The sequence below is a fragment of the Xiphophorus hellerii genome, chromosome 11, assembly GCF_003331165.1.
Source record: "Xiphophorus hellerii strain 12219 chromosome 11, Xiphophorus_hellerii-4.1, whole genome shotgun sequence".
Taxonomy (NCBI): Eukaryota; Metazoa; Chordata; class Actinopteri; order Cyprinodontiformes; family Poeciliidae; genus Xiphophorus; species Xiphophorus hellerii.
The window spans coordinates 5,117,348-5,132,111 of record NC_045682.1 but is presented as its reverse complement, the minus strand read 5'-3'; the positions used below and the strand labels follow the sequence as shown (position 1 = coordinate 5,132,111).

The 14,764-nt window shown below is 37.7% G+C and overlaps 1 protein-coding gene across 1 annotated transcript in view; it reads left to right on the top strand.

Moving 5' to 3' along the window:
• Positions 1–12,421, top strand: part of capn5b (calpain 5b) — a 37,488-nt gene extending 25,067 nt beyond the window's left edge. Inside the window, exons 4-13 of the mRNA XM_032576500.1 lie at positions 799–1,007; positions 2,197–2,389; positions 3,443–3,636; positions 5,161–5,238; positions 5,992–6,187; positions 7,358–7,480; positions 7,578–7,774; positions 8,081–8,202; positions 10,182–10,318; positions 11,899–12,421. Of these exons, the coding sequence (XP_032432391.1) occupies positions 799–1,007; positions 2,197–2,389; positions 3,443–3,636; positions 5,161–5,238; positions 5,992–6,187; positions 7,358–7,480; positions 7,578–7,774; positions 8,081–8,202; positions 10,182–10,318; positions 11,899–12,081 (1,632 nt within the window). The 3' untranslated portion in view covers positions 12,082–12,421. The remainder of the gene's footprint in view (positions 1–798; positions 1,008–2,196; positions 2,390–3,442; positions 3,637–5,160; positions 5,239–5,991; positions 6,188–7,357; positions 7,481–7,577; positions 7,775–8,080; positions 8,203–10,181; positions 10,319–11,898) is intronic.
• Positions 12,422–14,764: the final 2,343 nt, after the last annotated feature.

Sequence of the window (14,764 nt, the reverse complement as noted above, 5' to 3'; positions counted from 1 at the left end):
ATCTGATTATATAGAATAAACTGTTTTCAATGATGAGAAAAAAAGTCTAAACCAGTATGACCCTTTTGAAAAGTTCCTCTGCCTTTTTTGAGCCATTTTTTGACATCATTGTCTTTCTGCATAGCTCATATGTTCACTTACTGATAGTGATCAAATAAAGAAAAACAGTCCTTAATTGACTTAACGCATATCTTTTTGTTAACCAACATAAATGCAATGAATCACAAATTTATTACAGAACTCTGAACCAGTACAGCACACTTCAATGCACCAGCATGTTTGTTGGTCAAACATGCTTCCAGCATGTAAAAGCAATTTATTCAAACCACCAATGTAAAATAAAGAAATAAACTGCAAAAAAAACCTTTCAAATGGTTCAGAAAGTGAGATTATGAATTGTAAATATAAAGTAGAATAAATAATCAGAGCACAAACCAGACAATTAGACTGAATATGCTGCCCTTATAAGCTGGCCCAATTTAGAATTTTTTCAATGTTGGAACAGATATAGATATTAATATCGGATCAGTGCGTGTCTAATAATAACAGCATTTTACTTCTGTCATGTCAAATTAGGACTCCAGTTTACTCTGTTAACATTTTTTCTAGGGTTAGGGTTTTTTGTAAAAAATAAATAAATAAATAAAATGAGCGCAATTTACAAAATTGATGTGGTGTGATAATTTAGGTAAGTGTATAAATTAGTTCACCGACTCTAAATGCATCAGCAGATATGACGGAACGTGATCTTACTGAATCCTCTGCTCACACCGTGTCTTCCACCTCGTTTTGCTCCAGGTCATCCCGGACTGGAAGGAGCAGGAGTGGGACACAGAAAAGCCTGACTCGTATGCTGGGATTTTCCACTTCCGCTTCTGGCGCTTTGGTGAGTGGGTGGACGTTGTGATTGACGACCGGCTGCCAACAGTAGACAACCAGCTCGTCTACTGCCACTCCAATGACAGCAACGAGTTCTGGAGCGCCCTGGTGGAAAAGGCCTACGCCAAGTCAGTATCAGTACCAGCAGATATTCAGCCTCAGACGAGGCAAGATGCTGATGATTTACGTTGTAGTTTTACACATTAAAAGCTGTAAGTCCTCCGGGGCATATCTGGAAAAAGAAATAAGATTAGTTGCCATAAATATGCAGATGAAACACCGTTCTATATTACGATGACATCAGGTGACTCTGAACCCATCTAAGCACTGAACAGATCCTTAGAACAAATCGATGTGTGGATGTGCCATAACTATCATTCATCAGGACCAACACAAAACTGAATTTACTATCTTTGGACCTAAAGAAGAATGATAGGGAGTCAACACACAGCTTCAGTTATTACAACTAAAAACCACAGGCTTAAATCTGGGAGTAGTGATGAACTCTGACATTCAGAGCCACATAAAGACAGTTACAAAGTTGGCTTTCTATCACCTGAAGAACATTTCCAGGGTTAGAGAACTAATGTTCCAGCAAGATCTAGAGAAACTCATCCAGGCATTTATCTTTAGTTGCATTGACTACTGCAACAGTGTCTTAACAGGTCTGCCTAAAAAATAAATTCTCCAACTGCAGCTGATCCAAATCGCTGCTGCTCAGGTTCTGACTAAAACCAGGAACACAGATCACATCACACAGTTCTAAAGTCCTTCCATTGGCTCCCTATAGCTCAGAGAATAGACTTTAAAATACTGTTGTTAGTTTATAAATCACTGAATGGCTTAGCACCACAATACATTAAAGATCTGCTGTTGTATCAACCTTCCAGACCTCTCAGGTCTTCTGGTTCTGGTTCTGCTCTGCATCCCCAGAACCAAAAGAGGAGAAGCAGCTTTCAGCATCTATGCACCACAAATCTGGAACAAAGATTGAATTTGTAAATAAGAATTTGAATTAAATAAAAATAAGTAAACAACCTTCCAGAAGATTGCAAAAATAGCTGAAACACTGAGTTCCTTTAAATCAAGGCTAACCCCACCAGTTTAGAGCTAGCAAATGGAACACCATATTTGATCAACATATTTGATGTGTATTTTCTTGATGATTTTAATGATGGCATTTAACAAAATATAATGTTTGTTGCTTGTTTCACAATTGGTGACTGTGTGATGTTTTGATGATGGAAAGCACTTTGAACTGCCTTGCTGCTGAAATGTTCTACAGATAAACTTGAACTTGAACTTCTTTCCCTGCAGGGTTTACGGCTGCTACGAGGCCTTGGATGGGGGAAACACAGCAGACGCCCTGGTGGATTTTACAGGTGGTGTTTCGGAGCCTGTGGACCTTCTAGAGGGTCAGATGGCGACAGATGAGGCGTCTCGTAACCAGCTGTTTGAACGAGTACTCAAGGTCCACAACAGAGACGGCCTCATCAGCTGCTCCATCAGGGTGAGCTAATGACGTCTTTCACTGAACGCTCAAAGCTTCAGAACCCATCTGACATCAGACATCTGGCTTAGTTTGCTTCTGTAGAAAACTAACTATTATTCTAGTGATTAATTGATTAATGGGGTAAAAAAATTGGCACATTCTCCAGAGTTTTCATTTAAGCTTTATATACAGTACAATATACGTATATTGACTTTTTTTTTCAGTTTTTTCCCTAATTACGGCTCTGAGTGGCTCTGAGTGTTTTTCATCAAATGGTGTTTTTTGTGAATGTACACTCTAGTTAACTATTAATCATTTACTAAATTAGTTGACTATTATTTCAATTGTTGATTCATCATGATTATTCCGATTAATCGTTTCGTCCTAGTAGAAATATTCTGTAATATAATGTACGAAATATCCAGCACTAAGACTTCTAGGAACTAAAAACATTAAGTTTATGACATCATACTTTCAGAATCCAGGAGCATCTGTAGTTTTCTACTTGTGAGAGAGTGATTATATTAGTGGGTAATAAAATATGTTATATAGTGTAAGCATCAAACGATTAATAAGATTAATCATGATGCATTGATTATTGAAATAGCTGTCAACTAATTTAGTAATCGATTAATTGTTAACTAGAACATACAAATGCTGAAAGAACAACATACTCACAGCAGTAATTAAGCCAAAACTGAATGAAAAGATACATACATTTTACATTTGAGTATAATAAAAAAAACTCTTCTTATGGGATTAATCAATAGAATAATAATTTTCTAAAATTATTATTAGTTGCAGCCCTAAGCACTTTGTATTGCCTTGTTGCTGAAAATGTGCTATATAAATAATGTTACATTTACCTTTACTTTGAAGTAACGGACGATTACTGATGTTAAATGTTGAAAAGAAATTTTAAAGAAAGAAAATAACATTCCAACATAGAAGCTTTACAAAGATCTTCCCACTGACCCAGATGTTTATTTCTTATGGATTTCACAGAGTAAAGGATCATGTTGTCTTTAGCTTTTTGGTTCTTCCAGAATCCTGATTCTTTCGTTTATCCAGGCGACCACAGTGGAGGACATGGAGGCTCGGCTGGACTGCGGTTTAGTCAAAGGCCACGCCTATGCCGTGACAGACGTTCGGAAGGTGCGGCTCGGTCACGGACTGCTGGCCTTCTTCAAATCGGAGAAGCTGCACATGATCCGCATGAGGAACCCCTGGGGGGAGAAGGAGTGGAGCGGCCCGTGGAGTGACAGGTAAACACAATGCTGCAAATGTTTCATTTTCAAACTCTTGAAGCTGCTGTCATCTGTCATAATTTGATATAACTGAATTGTCTGTGTTTGTTAAAGGAGGAGAAACAATGAATATATCGTTTAATATGTGACCTTGCTGTGCAACGGTCTAAACATTTTCTCTGAATTAATTTCCAAAAGTGAGATGTTCCTCTGAGTCTGACTTTGACACGCTAATTTCTAAGAGACTGCATGAAAAGAATGAGCAAATCTCAGATGACTGGACAGAGATCAGCCCATAAATAATGCACACATTGTAGACAAGAGGGCAACACAGTGGGAAGTGTCACACAGACACTGAAAAATGGAAATGCAATCAAGCTAATGGGCCTCCCAGTGAACAACAGGGAGTGAATTCGGCCCTTTCAGACGGCTGGTTTCAGGAGTTCTGCTTCACTCGTCCATCTCTGCTCCACTGAGGGACAGATAACACTCACATGAAGGACCTTCCTCTACAGAAACCAAGCAGGGAGGTGGTAAGTCTGGGTAATAATGGAATATGAATTATTGATGGGGGTGAAAGAAACAGATGTCATTAAGGCAACGTGAATCATCTCATTCACTGACTGTCGCTGAATTATTTAGCTGAGGTTCGATCAAACCTGTTGCTGAGTGGAGGCTGGAAGGCTTTTAGGAGGGAGCCGTCGATCATAAACAGACACACTTAGAGAAGTTATAATGATTCCCCAGAGCCTTGAACACACAGCAGACATTAAGGTTTAGCTTTGAGCTATGCAAACTAAAGCAGTTCATTGTGTCGTGTGAATGATTCACTGTATTTATTTGCTATATGTAATAGCAGTAAGAGTATAAATAGTGGTAGTAGTAGTAGGAGCATTCTATGTTATCATGTGTGACTGATGCATTATTTGTTTTCATTCATTTACTTATTTATTTGTTTATAGTAGTTGCAGTGGTAGTTGATATAGTAGTAATGGAAGTATTAGTAATAGCAGCAGTAGTGGTATCAGTTTGGCAGTAGAAGCAGTAGTAGTATACCTGCTGTCTCTACTACTACCAGTAGTATTAGTATTATTGGTAGCAGAAGTGGTAGTTGTAGTAGATATCTAGATAGTTAGGTCAATAAGACACTGAACAAAAACATTTTCATGCTAATTTGTCTCAAACAGTCAGTAACTTTTTTCATTTAACAATTAAAATCTATCAAATGTCTTTTATTCATCATTTATTGATCTTAAAACATTCTGTCCCATTTAATTTGAACCTATTTTGTAACATTTGGAAAAAACACAAACAAAGGAGTCGGCAAAAACTCTATGCACTTTATAAATAGAACTAATTTGTATTAAAGCAAGTCAGATAAGGTAAAATGTTACTTTTTAGTTTATTTATTTTGACTTTCATTTAATGTACAACTTTGAAAGAAGAAAAAACGAGGTGTTGCAATATTTGCGATAGACTGTGTGTGAAATAATAAAGTTCAGGTTTGCTTCAGCGAGGTGCATGTGTTCCTGCTGATTTCAGCTCTGAGGAGTGGAACAAGGTGAGCAAGAGTGAGAGAGAAAAGCTGGGCGTCACCGTGCAGGATGACGGCGAGTTCTGGTGAGACCCAGAATATTTCTAACACTTTGTACCAATATGACTATCACGGGTTAAACTGATGATCCTGCAACACAATACTGCTAATAGTACTATTAAATACAAAAGATTTTAATATTGCTAGGTGTAATGCAGAGAGAATTGAAGATTTTCTGGATAGTGATAATGTTAAATTAATACTGTTGAAAATGATAAATATTCATTTATATTACACTGCAGAATCAAATCAGCTTGAAAAGTTATTTTTTTGCATTTTTAGATGCACTGCTTGGTACATTAGTTACTGTACTGCCAATTTAGATTTTCATATGAACTGTAATTCCCTCCAAAAAAAATGATAATTTGTGCTTTTTTTATTTCTGGTTGACGATATAGTGAAAACTTATTCCAACTGAAAAGTAACTGCAGCATATCTTTTGTTTGTAAATCAGGCTTTCGCTTGTGAAAAAATAATGTTAATTCATGACTGAACAAGGGAATCAATTGCAATTTTAAGTAGAGCAAAGTTGGTCTGGATGGATTTTTTGTTTAACCAATTAAATCTATAAAGAAAGCTATTTTTACTTAGTTTATCATTGTCTGATATTTGTTTGATGAGCCAAAACATTTAGGCTGAAAGGCTCGTTGTAACCTGTTAACATTCCTCTTTGCTCTGATTTCCTTTCATTTTGAACCCATTTAAGAACTTCCTCTTTTCCTCCAGCCGGTTTCGACTCTCTCCGGTCTATCTTCTCCTCTTTGCCTGTACTGCTGCAGGATGAACTTTGATGACTTCTGCCAGTATTTCACTGACCTGATCCTCTGCCGCCTCATCAACACCTCCTACCTTAGCATCCACAAGACCTGGGAGGAGGAGGTGATGAGGGGGTCCTGGATTCACCGCCAAGACCCTCTTCGGAACCGATCCGGAGGCTGCATCAACCACAAGACCACCTTCCTGCAGAACCCTCAGGTCGGTCAAGTTACTTATAAAGAGGGCTGGACTATATGGCTGCAAAACTTATCACGATATAAGAGGTTTATATCAGTTGACATTGATAATTATTGATCAGTTTTTTGTTTTAAATATTAGAAATGCTGCCAAACCGGTGGTGCCAAACTTCCCTGTTTCATCCCGTTTTCTCTCCACGCTGCTGATTTTTATGTTTAAGCAGTTATGCGGCACGGTGGCAAAACCTGAAACTGCTGCTGTGCAATTTGCGCAACAGGTTGTTGCTAGGCAACTGAAGTTGGAGAGAACTTGAAACTACTTGTTACTCACCAGGTTGTTGCTAGGTAACCAAAGAGTGAGTGAGTTAGCTGATGCCACCAACCTAGCTTAACTGGCCACGAGAAGTTTAGCAGCTAAAAACTTTCCTCTGCCTACATTTCCCAGAATTCTTTGCAGTTAAGTGAAATTATTGAATATTCTATCAGACGTACTATCTGTTGATACTGACCACGTGTCTGTGGGGATTTACATTGTTATTAATTTATTATGTCCAGTCTTATTTGTATATAGTAATTAGTTGCTAATTACTGATTAATTCCCCAAGACAGTTATATGTTTACTTTACTGATTACTTATTTTCAAAAATATTGGTTTTATTACTTTACTTAGTTTTAAAAAAAATGCTCAACCTGAATGCACTGTAAACAATATACCTTTCTGCCTAATTTATTTATTAATTTAAATTAAATTAAAATATAACTTAATTTTAATTGAACTAAAATTAAACTTAATTTTAATTAAGTTTAAATTAAGTTACATTTTAACTTTGTTTTTATTCATTTTTAACAACAATGACATTTTTTCCTAGTTAAAATCTGTCATAAACACATCATGCAGTCACCAATTGTAAATCAGTACGTTACAAACATTACGTTTTGTCAAATGCCATCATCAAAATTACAAATCAAATATGTTGATTAATGTTCCATTTATTATGGTTTAAAAGCAACCATAATAAATGATACCATAATAAAACTAAAACTGATGGGTTTTAGTTTTAGTGTTTCAATGTTTCAGCAGTTTTACAGTTTTCTGGAAGTTTGTTCCAGATTTGAGGTGCATAGAAGCTGAACTCATCGCTGGTCACCAGCTGCAGAGGGTAATAACGGATTCTTGTTTTGTTCCTACCAGTATGTGTTTGACGTGAAGAAGGTGGAGGATGAGGTGCTGATCTGCTTGCAGCAAAAAGAGAAGAGAGCCACACCCAAAGAAGGCAAAGGGGAAAATCTTGCTATCGGCTTCGATATTCACAGGGTAAAAACACCACAAAAAGAAGGAAAACCCCCCCAATAAAAACACGACTTCTTCTATTTTTTCCAAATTTCTGCTATAACATCTTGTCAATCTGCAGGTGGAACTGAATCGAAAGTACCGTATGCACACAGCCCAGCAGAAAGTAGCCGGTTCCATTTACATCAACTCGCGCTGCGTCTTCCTGAGGAAGGAGCTAAAGGAAGGTCGATACGTCATCATCCCCACCACCTTTGACCCCGGGCAGCAGGGAGAATTTCTGCTCCGGGTCTTCACTGATGTGCCTTCAGATTGCAAGTAATTATGAGGGGCGACCAAGAAAGCTTGTAATTCAACCTCTTTAAGACATTATAAAGACGGTTCGATCTTTGCCAGGTTCTATGGTCATTTAAATCTTAACTGTTAAATCTCTACAAAAATACTCATTAAAGATGCAGAAATAATGAGCTTATCCATTTTGTTTCTAATGTCATAAACCTTGCATGCTTATACTTTCTGTTTATGTTCAAAATTAATAGAAAGTGCTTGTTGCTTTTTGGAAAGCAGCAGCAGAAACGCCTTCAGGTTGAAATATCTTAGTGTTTCAATAAACTCTTTCTGCAGAGAGCTGACTCTGGACGATCCTCCTCAGACCTGTTGGACAGGGATGTGTGGCTACCCTCAGCTGGTCACTCAGGTCCATGTAGTGAGTGCTGAGGGGCTTCAGGGACAGGACACCAACGGAGGTAAACAGCAGCTGTAGTCTGAGTGGGGATCTCAAGGGGGCGCTGTGGAAACCGTAGAAAGTTAGAGGGAAAATCAGGAAAAAAATGCAAAAAAAACAACAATTTAATCCCATAAATTTTTTTCATGTTAAATTTGTTTTTTTTGTGTGTGTGTGTGTTTTTTGTTAATTAAAATAAGTTAAAATAAATCATATGAACATTATTTCTGATGCTCATTTTCTGATTGGCTGCTGGTCAAGTTCATCAAGCTGCTTTGCTCCTTAAGGTAGCATCGCTAGCAAGAAATCTAAAATATTCTGACGAGAAAAAAATGAGAGAAAATAAAATTTTATGGAATTAATCTAAAATATTACAGATTTTCTTATCAAAAGAGAGGATATTATAATGAAAAATTGTGTTATTTGATGATAGAGTCATAATATATTATCTGATAGTAAACATTTTCTGCCACAGATCTCAGGGCCATCTAACAGTTGATGTTTCTTTACATATTTTGTAGCATTGTGTGTCGATTAGCAAAGGGCGTCCCCAGCAAGAGGTTAATGCTCTTTGGGGGATCGTGGCCTGGAAATACTTGGGAACCCCTGAACAAAGCTACAGTGTTTAGGATGAAGCAAAAGGTACCACAGCGCCTCCTGGCTGCCATTCCTTATACTTTTTCTTTTACTGATTTCATTTTAGTAGTAGCTTTACTAAGCCTTTTAATTGAAGCCCACTTCATTATTAAAATATGCAGTTTACTTAAAGGAGTTAAAGAGCTTTATTTACAAAAAATGCTTCATAGAAAAGGCAAATATGGTCTATTTTAATCCGGTTTATTTCAGTACAGTCAAAATGTGATGAAAGACTGGAAATAACTTGGAAACATTTAAGAACGAATCACTTTGCAACAAGAATCCCCCGAGAATCCCCCTCTTGAATTTTATAACTGAAGAATCAACGACCTTTAAAAACCTAAGAATAACTTTTAACCTAAACTGTGAAATTATTTACTTTTTAACATCAGACAGTTGGAGTCTCCATCCATCCATCCATCCATCCATTTTCTTCCGCTTATCCGGGGTCGGGTCACGGGGGTAGCAGCTTCAGAAGGGAGGTCCAGACTTCCCTCTCCCCGGCCACTTCTTCCAGCTCTTCCGGGGGAATCCCGAGGCGTTCCCAGGCCAGCCGAGAGACATAGTCCCTCCAGCATGTCCTGGGTCTTCCCCGGGTGGCTCCTCTCGATGTGAAGGAGCAGCGGCTCTACTCTGAGTCCCTCCCTGATGACTGAGCTTCTCACCCTATCTCTAAGGGAGAGCCTAGACACCTTCTGGAGAAAACCCATTTCAGCCGCTTGTATCCGCGAGTTGGAGTCTCCTCAGGTTTTAAAGTCTCCTCTTAAAATGTGTAATTTTTTTTACTGGATTGTAACTCAGTTTGAAGTAATGGCTTACTTCTACTTCTATTTATTCTTTATTGTTTCTTTGTGTTGTCAGTGTGCAGCACTTTGGCCAACTGTCTTGTTTTTAAAGTGCTTTAAAATGAATGCGGGTTGAATTGGAATCAAATAGAGGCATTTTAAAATACTAAAAGGCTTAGAATACCATTTATTTTCAAAGATAACATATCTGAGAATAGTTTGGATGCATTTAATAAATAGCAAAGAAATACGCAGTTTTTTCAGTACTTGCCCTGCCAGATCGGGAGAAACTGGCTCCAGTCTCTGGCAATCTGACTTGTGCAACTCAAGTAGATTTCATGCAAACATCATGTCTAAGATTTTTATTTATCACAGTTTTAATTACATTGTAAACCTCTTAACTCATTAATTGTGAACAAAATACATAGTAACAACAAATACAGATAAATAATTGTCAAGTCATATCTGAACCTCTTTAATCTAGCGTTGTCAGTGTATTTTTTTGACTAGGTTAAGATCATAATCAAACTTTTATCTGTCTCCAAATATTTATGCAATTTTCTGACTTTTTTCCTTGCAGCTGTGGATTCTTACGTCATAATCACCTGTGAAGGAGAGAGGGTTCGTTCACCAGTTCAGAAAGACACACGTTGCCCAAACTTTGACATCAAAGGCCTGTTTTATCGCAAAAAGCCCAAGGAAGCTATCCACATCGAGGTGAGTGCTCACTCTGCTGATTCAGCACCCCAGAATAAAGCTGCAGGTCAGTCCACTTGTCTGCGGCAGCCACGAGCAGTTCAAGGCCTAAACACTAAATATTCAATGGTTTCTAAATACTTAGAAACAAACTGTTTCTGCTGTTTCAAAAAAAAAAGAAAACATGAACTGAAAGGTTTAATATTTACAAAGAAGACACTGCTGATTTAACCATTTAATAACAGTCAAATGGGGAATAAGAGCTGGGTCGTATGGAGAGAAAAAATTATGAACAATTTTGACATTTATCCCATGATAGCATGTCTTTGAAAATAAACTGAAAAAGACATTAAAACAAACTTCAACTTGTCTAAAATGCGGCCTTGGGGATATTTGTTGCCCCTAAACTGATGTTTTTGCATCGCTCGACTGCAAAGAATGGTACCGATTTGGACAGGTTCTTGATGTTTTTTTTCTTGTAATGAACATACAATTTACTGAGACATTAATATCTAAAAATGTAAAATCTTAGAAACAACACAAAGTATTCAACTTTTAATAATCATGCTCTTTGCTTTTCTTTTTTATTTTGCAGTAAGTAAGGGCACAAATATCCAACAACTTAAATCGGTTGAGTTTATTTAAAGGGACAGTTTTGTGCATTTTCTAGTGTAATAACAGATCACTGAACTGAATACTAGTTCGTATGATGAGCTCAGCAGATGTACAGATCCACCACGTATTTGCTAATTGCTGCTGACTAGTCTGAAGGAGCTGAGTGGGGGATTCGCCTTAAAATACATCCACAGGTGAACGTCCAATTAAATCAAATGTCTCAGTTAACCTATCAGAAGCATTTAAAGCTTCTGATGGGTGATGACATCAAGTGATGATGATGTCTCTGATGACATCATCTGAGATTTCCCTTATTGTTAGATAGATAGTAATAATTCTGTATGTTAAGTGATATTGATATTGACATTAACAAATACTTTTCTGACATATTCTGGTTGTCATTATTATGGCATTTAGGTAATAAAAACATGATGTAACTTCAGACAGAGAGAAAAAACATTTGCATTTTTATTAGATACATGTAAACTTCTGGTTTCAACTGTATGTGTTAGTAGGCCTGTCACAATAATGAATTGTGCTGGAAATTGTTCCAGAAGTTATTGCAATAACCAATAATATAGCTGTTTTGAGCCCATCTTCAAATAATATAAAAGTAATGGCAAAATGCCAATTCACATTCTCAAGGATCAATAAACTTTAATTTTTAACGAACATTAAACACTCAAACTGGAAGACATTTTAAATATTTGTCATGCAGTCTTTGGTAGAAAAGAGTGAGAAGCTTTACCATGCGATTTTTTATTGCTTATGTGTTGGGCTATAACATAAAGTACCAATAAACTATTTTGTTTGTAACATAATCAAATTTAAAAAGCTTCTGGGTCTACGCTTTCATTTGCAAATCTCTGTAGCTGTCTTTCTTCTTCTTACATTTCTTTCTATCTGCTGTTTCCTTCTCTATTTTCTCTCTTCTTACCCTTTTCTGTTTCCCACCTTTCTCTTCGCTTCCCATGAGTGGCGCTCAGATCTACAACAAGAACATGATCATGGACACCTTCCTGGGACAGGTGGTCCTGTTCAGCGAGCCCAATGAGCGGCAGGAGCAGCACACGCTTCACCTCCGTGACAAGGGCAGTCGCCAGGACAACGACATCCCGGGCATGCTCACTGTGCGCCTCTTAACCTCCACCACACTCAACAACATCTGATGAGCTCGTTACCGAATCTGGGGAGGCTCACTCATCTTTCTGAGCTCACTGTCCTTCACTTTGTTTTCCTGCTGTTTCTTTTTGGGGAGTTTTTCAAAATACCTGCGTCCATACGTGTAGGGAAAAGGTGCCATAAGGGTTATGTTTTAACAAATTCCTGCTAGAATAGAATGGATAATGTTATTTGTTGTCATAATATTATCTGAAACTGGGCCACTCTACAGGTTTTGATGCCGGAAAGCTTCAGTTAAAGGGGACCTATTATGCAAAATTCACATTTTTCATATTTTTCTCCTTCTGTTTGGGTCTCAACTGTTTCTAAAAACAGCACAAGCGCTTTAAAAAACGTTTTTTGGAAATAAATTTATGAGTTTCAAAAACCTCCCAATTGTTAAGTCACATTCCACAGGCACTGCGCCGTTACTTAGCAACCCCAACCAGGCCCAGCTCTGTTACCTAGCAACCCAACTCCAGAACGTTTGCTCAGCTGGGTTTAACACTGCTGGAAAAGACAAGTGTATTCTTGTTGACTTGTAACTCCACGATCTATTTATCAGCTAATTTGCTCATGTGCTAAAAGAAATACTTCCAAGAAAGGTATGCTTGTTTCTTTTTTCTTTTGGTAATTCTTGTAATTGTAAAAATTCAATTTAATTCAATTCAAAAAGGCTCTATTGATCCCACAGGGAAATGAAATGTTGTTGTAACTGCTATTTATTCAAACATTTTCAAAGAGTTATTGTAGATGTTATATATTAATAAATATACAATAATAAAAAAATATTTATAGTTATTATAAACTATAATAAAAGTAAATAGTACATGTTTTAAAGAGAATAACTAAAAATAAGAATAAAAACAGTACTACTGGATTTTGAAAGACTATTTTCTAAAAAAAACAACCTTCCAGTAAATGTTTGTACCTGTGAATCAACGTTTGAACGTTGATAGAGTAATATTGGGATATAGTCTTGTACAATTGATAACACCTTTAGCTAATCTCATAAAAGATTTGATTGTTATGAAAGTAAAGGTCCCTTTTTTGTCCAGGATAAGTATCTCACAGTTCCTTCAGTCCTATTACTTTTTTTTTTTTTTACTGAATGATAATCTATGAACCAAATTATAAAATGTATTATTCATTAAGAGAATTATAACATAGCCCAGAAAAATAGCATAAGTAGTTTTTTAATTAATACAAATGAATATATTAATGTATATTTTGAGAATGATCCAGAAGTATTTTCTTCAGCGCATGCGCAAGTTAGCCAGCAGTACGGATTGTGTTTCCGAAACAGACCGTGCAGTGGCAACACATTTTTGTTTGTTGTGCGGAAGGATCCTCTTCTGCTTTTCAAAGATATACAGTTGTATAATTGTGCATCTGCTTGCGTTTTTTCAGCCTCCTGTCCCCCCTTCCTGTCATTTAAAGTCACAACAGGCCCTAAAACATCTGAACTGACCACACTAAAATCTCATTATCTAAGAATGATTTAGTGCAAAAACTGTAACGATCATGTTTTGTACAGCCCATGGACCACTAAAACTATTGCTGAGCAATAGTTCAGCAATAGTTTTTGTTTTATGATCCCATAAAACAAATTTTTGCATTTTTCATTTATTGAATTTTGTGGTCCTCCAGTAGTTTAAATTTGCCAGTTTTGGTCACCCCCTGCCATAGACTTAACCTGTTCATGGAAGCATAATAGGTCACCTTTAAATGAATTATCCAAAATTATTTGCTACAAACTGAGTTTGCCCTTGTCATACAATACATTATGCACACTTTTCTGCACTCTCCATGCATGTGCCAATCTTTCCAAGGGCTCTGCAATGCCTTAAGGCTGAGTCGGTCTCTCCTGTTTCAGGAGACGGGGGGAGAAGTTCTGTGAAAACTGTTTTCAATGTTAGCACCGTCTGATCTACAACCTGCCCCCCTTGCTGTCAGAACTCAATCCCCCTGCCTAGACGCCTCAGCTCCTCGTCAGGTTGCAGCTGCTTCAGAGAGCATCCAGCCTGAACTTTACAAAGAAAAGCCAACAGCAGCTATTTCCTCCCTCTACCAGGAGCTTTCTTTTCCTGCGCTTACGTGTAAAGTCTTTGCCTCCCTCGTCTCCTGTCACTTCTAAACTCGCTGCCGGTTGCTCTGGACGATCTGCAAACTGCATGGCTTGAAAACGTTTCTGCCTGTGCTGCACATTTATCCAGTCGTAGCTTAGCAACCGGGGCTCCTGATTGTTTCCCCTGTTTTCCCCGACGTTGGAGTGCAAAGATTCAGCTTGACATAAACCAAGTGCTTTATGGGACCAAAGATGAGCCGGGCCCTTCGCTCTCTAATGTCCCGTTCAGAACCTTCTGGCCTAGCCACAAACCACCACCCCGTGTGCCACTTCATCTCTTAATGGCAACACCACTGCCTGATGCTTCCGTTGACGAGAGTCCGACGGGTCGACCCGAAAGACTCGCTGAAGACAGCGGCCGTGCTTCTGAGAAGACGCCAGCTGCGTTTCCATTGATCATAAATTAACCTAAAGCTGCAGTATGTAACAAACTCCAGTTGTTGGTCATGTAACTCGTCTGATGCGTGTTTCTATTGCAGTTTTGTGAAATAAACACATTTAGAAACAGCCAAAAAACCACTTCAAACTTTTGATCAAAAAACAATTATTTTCAAAACTGGCAT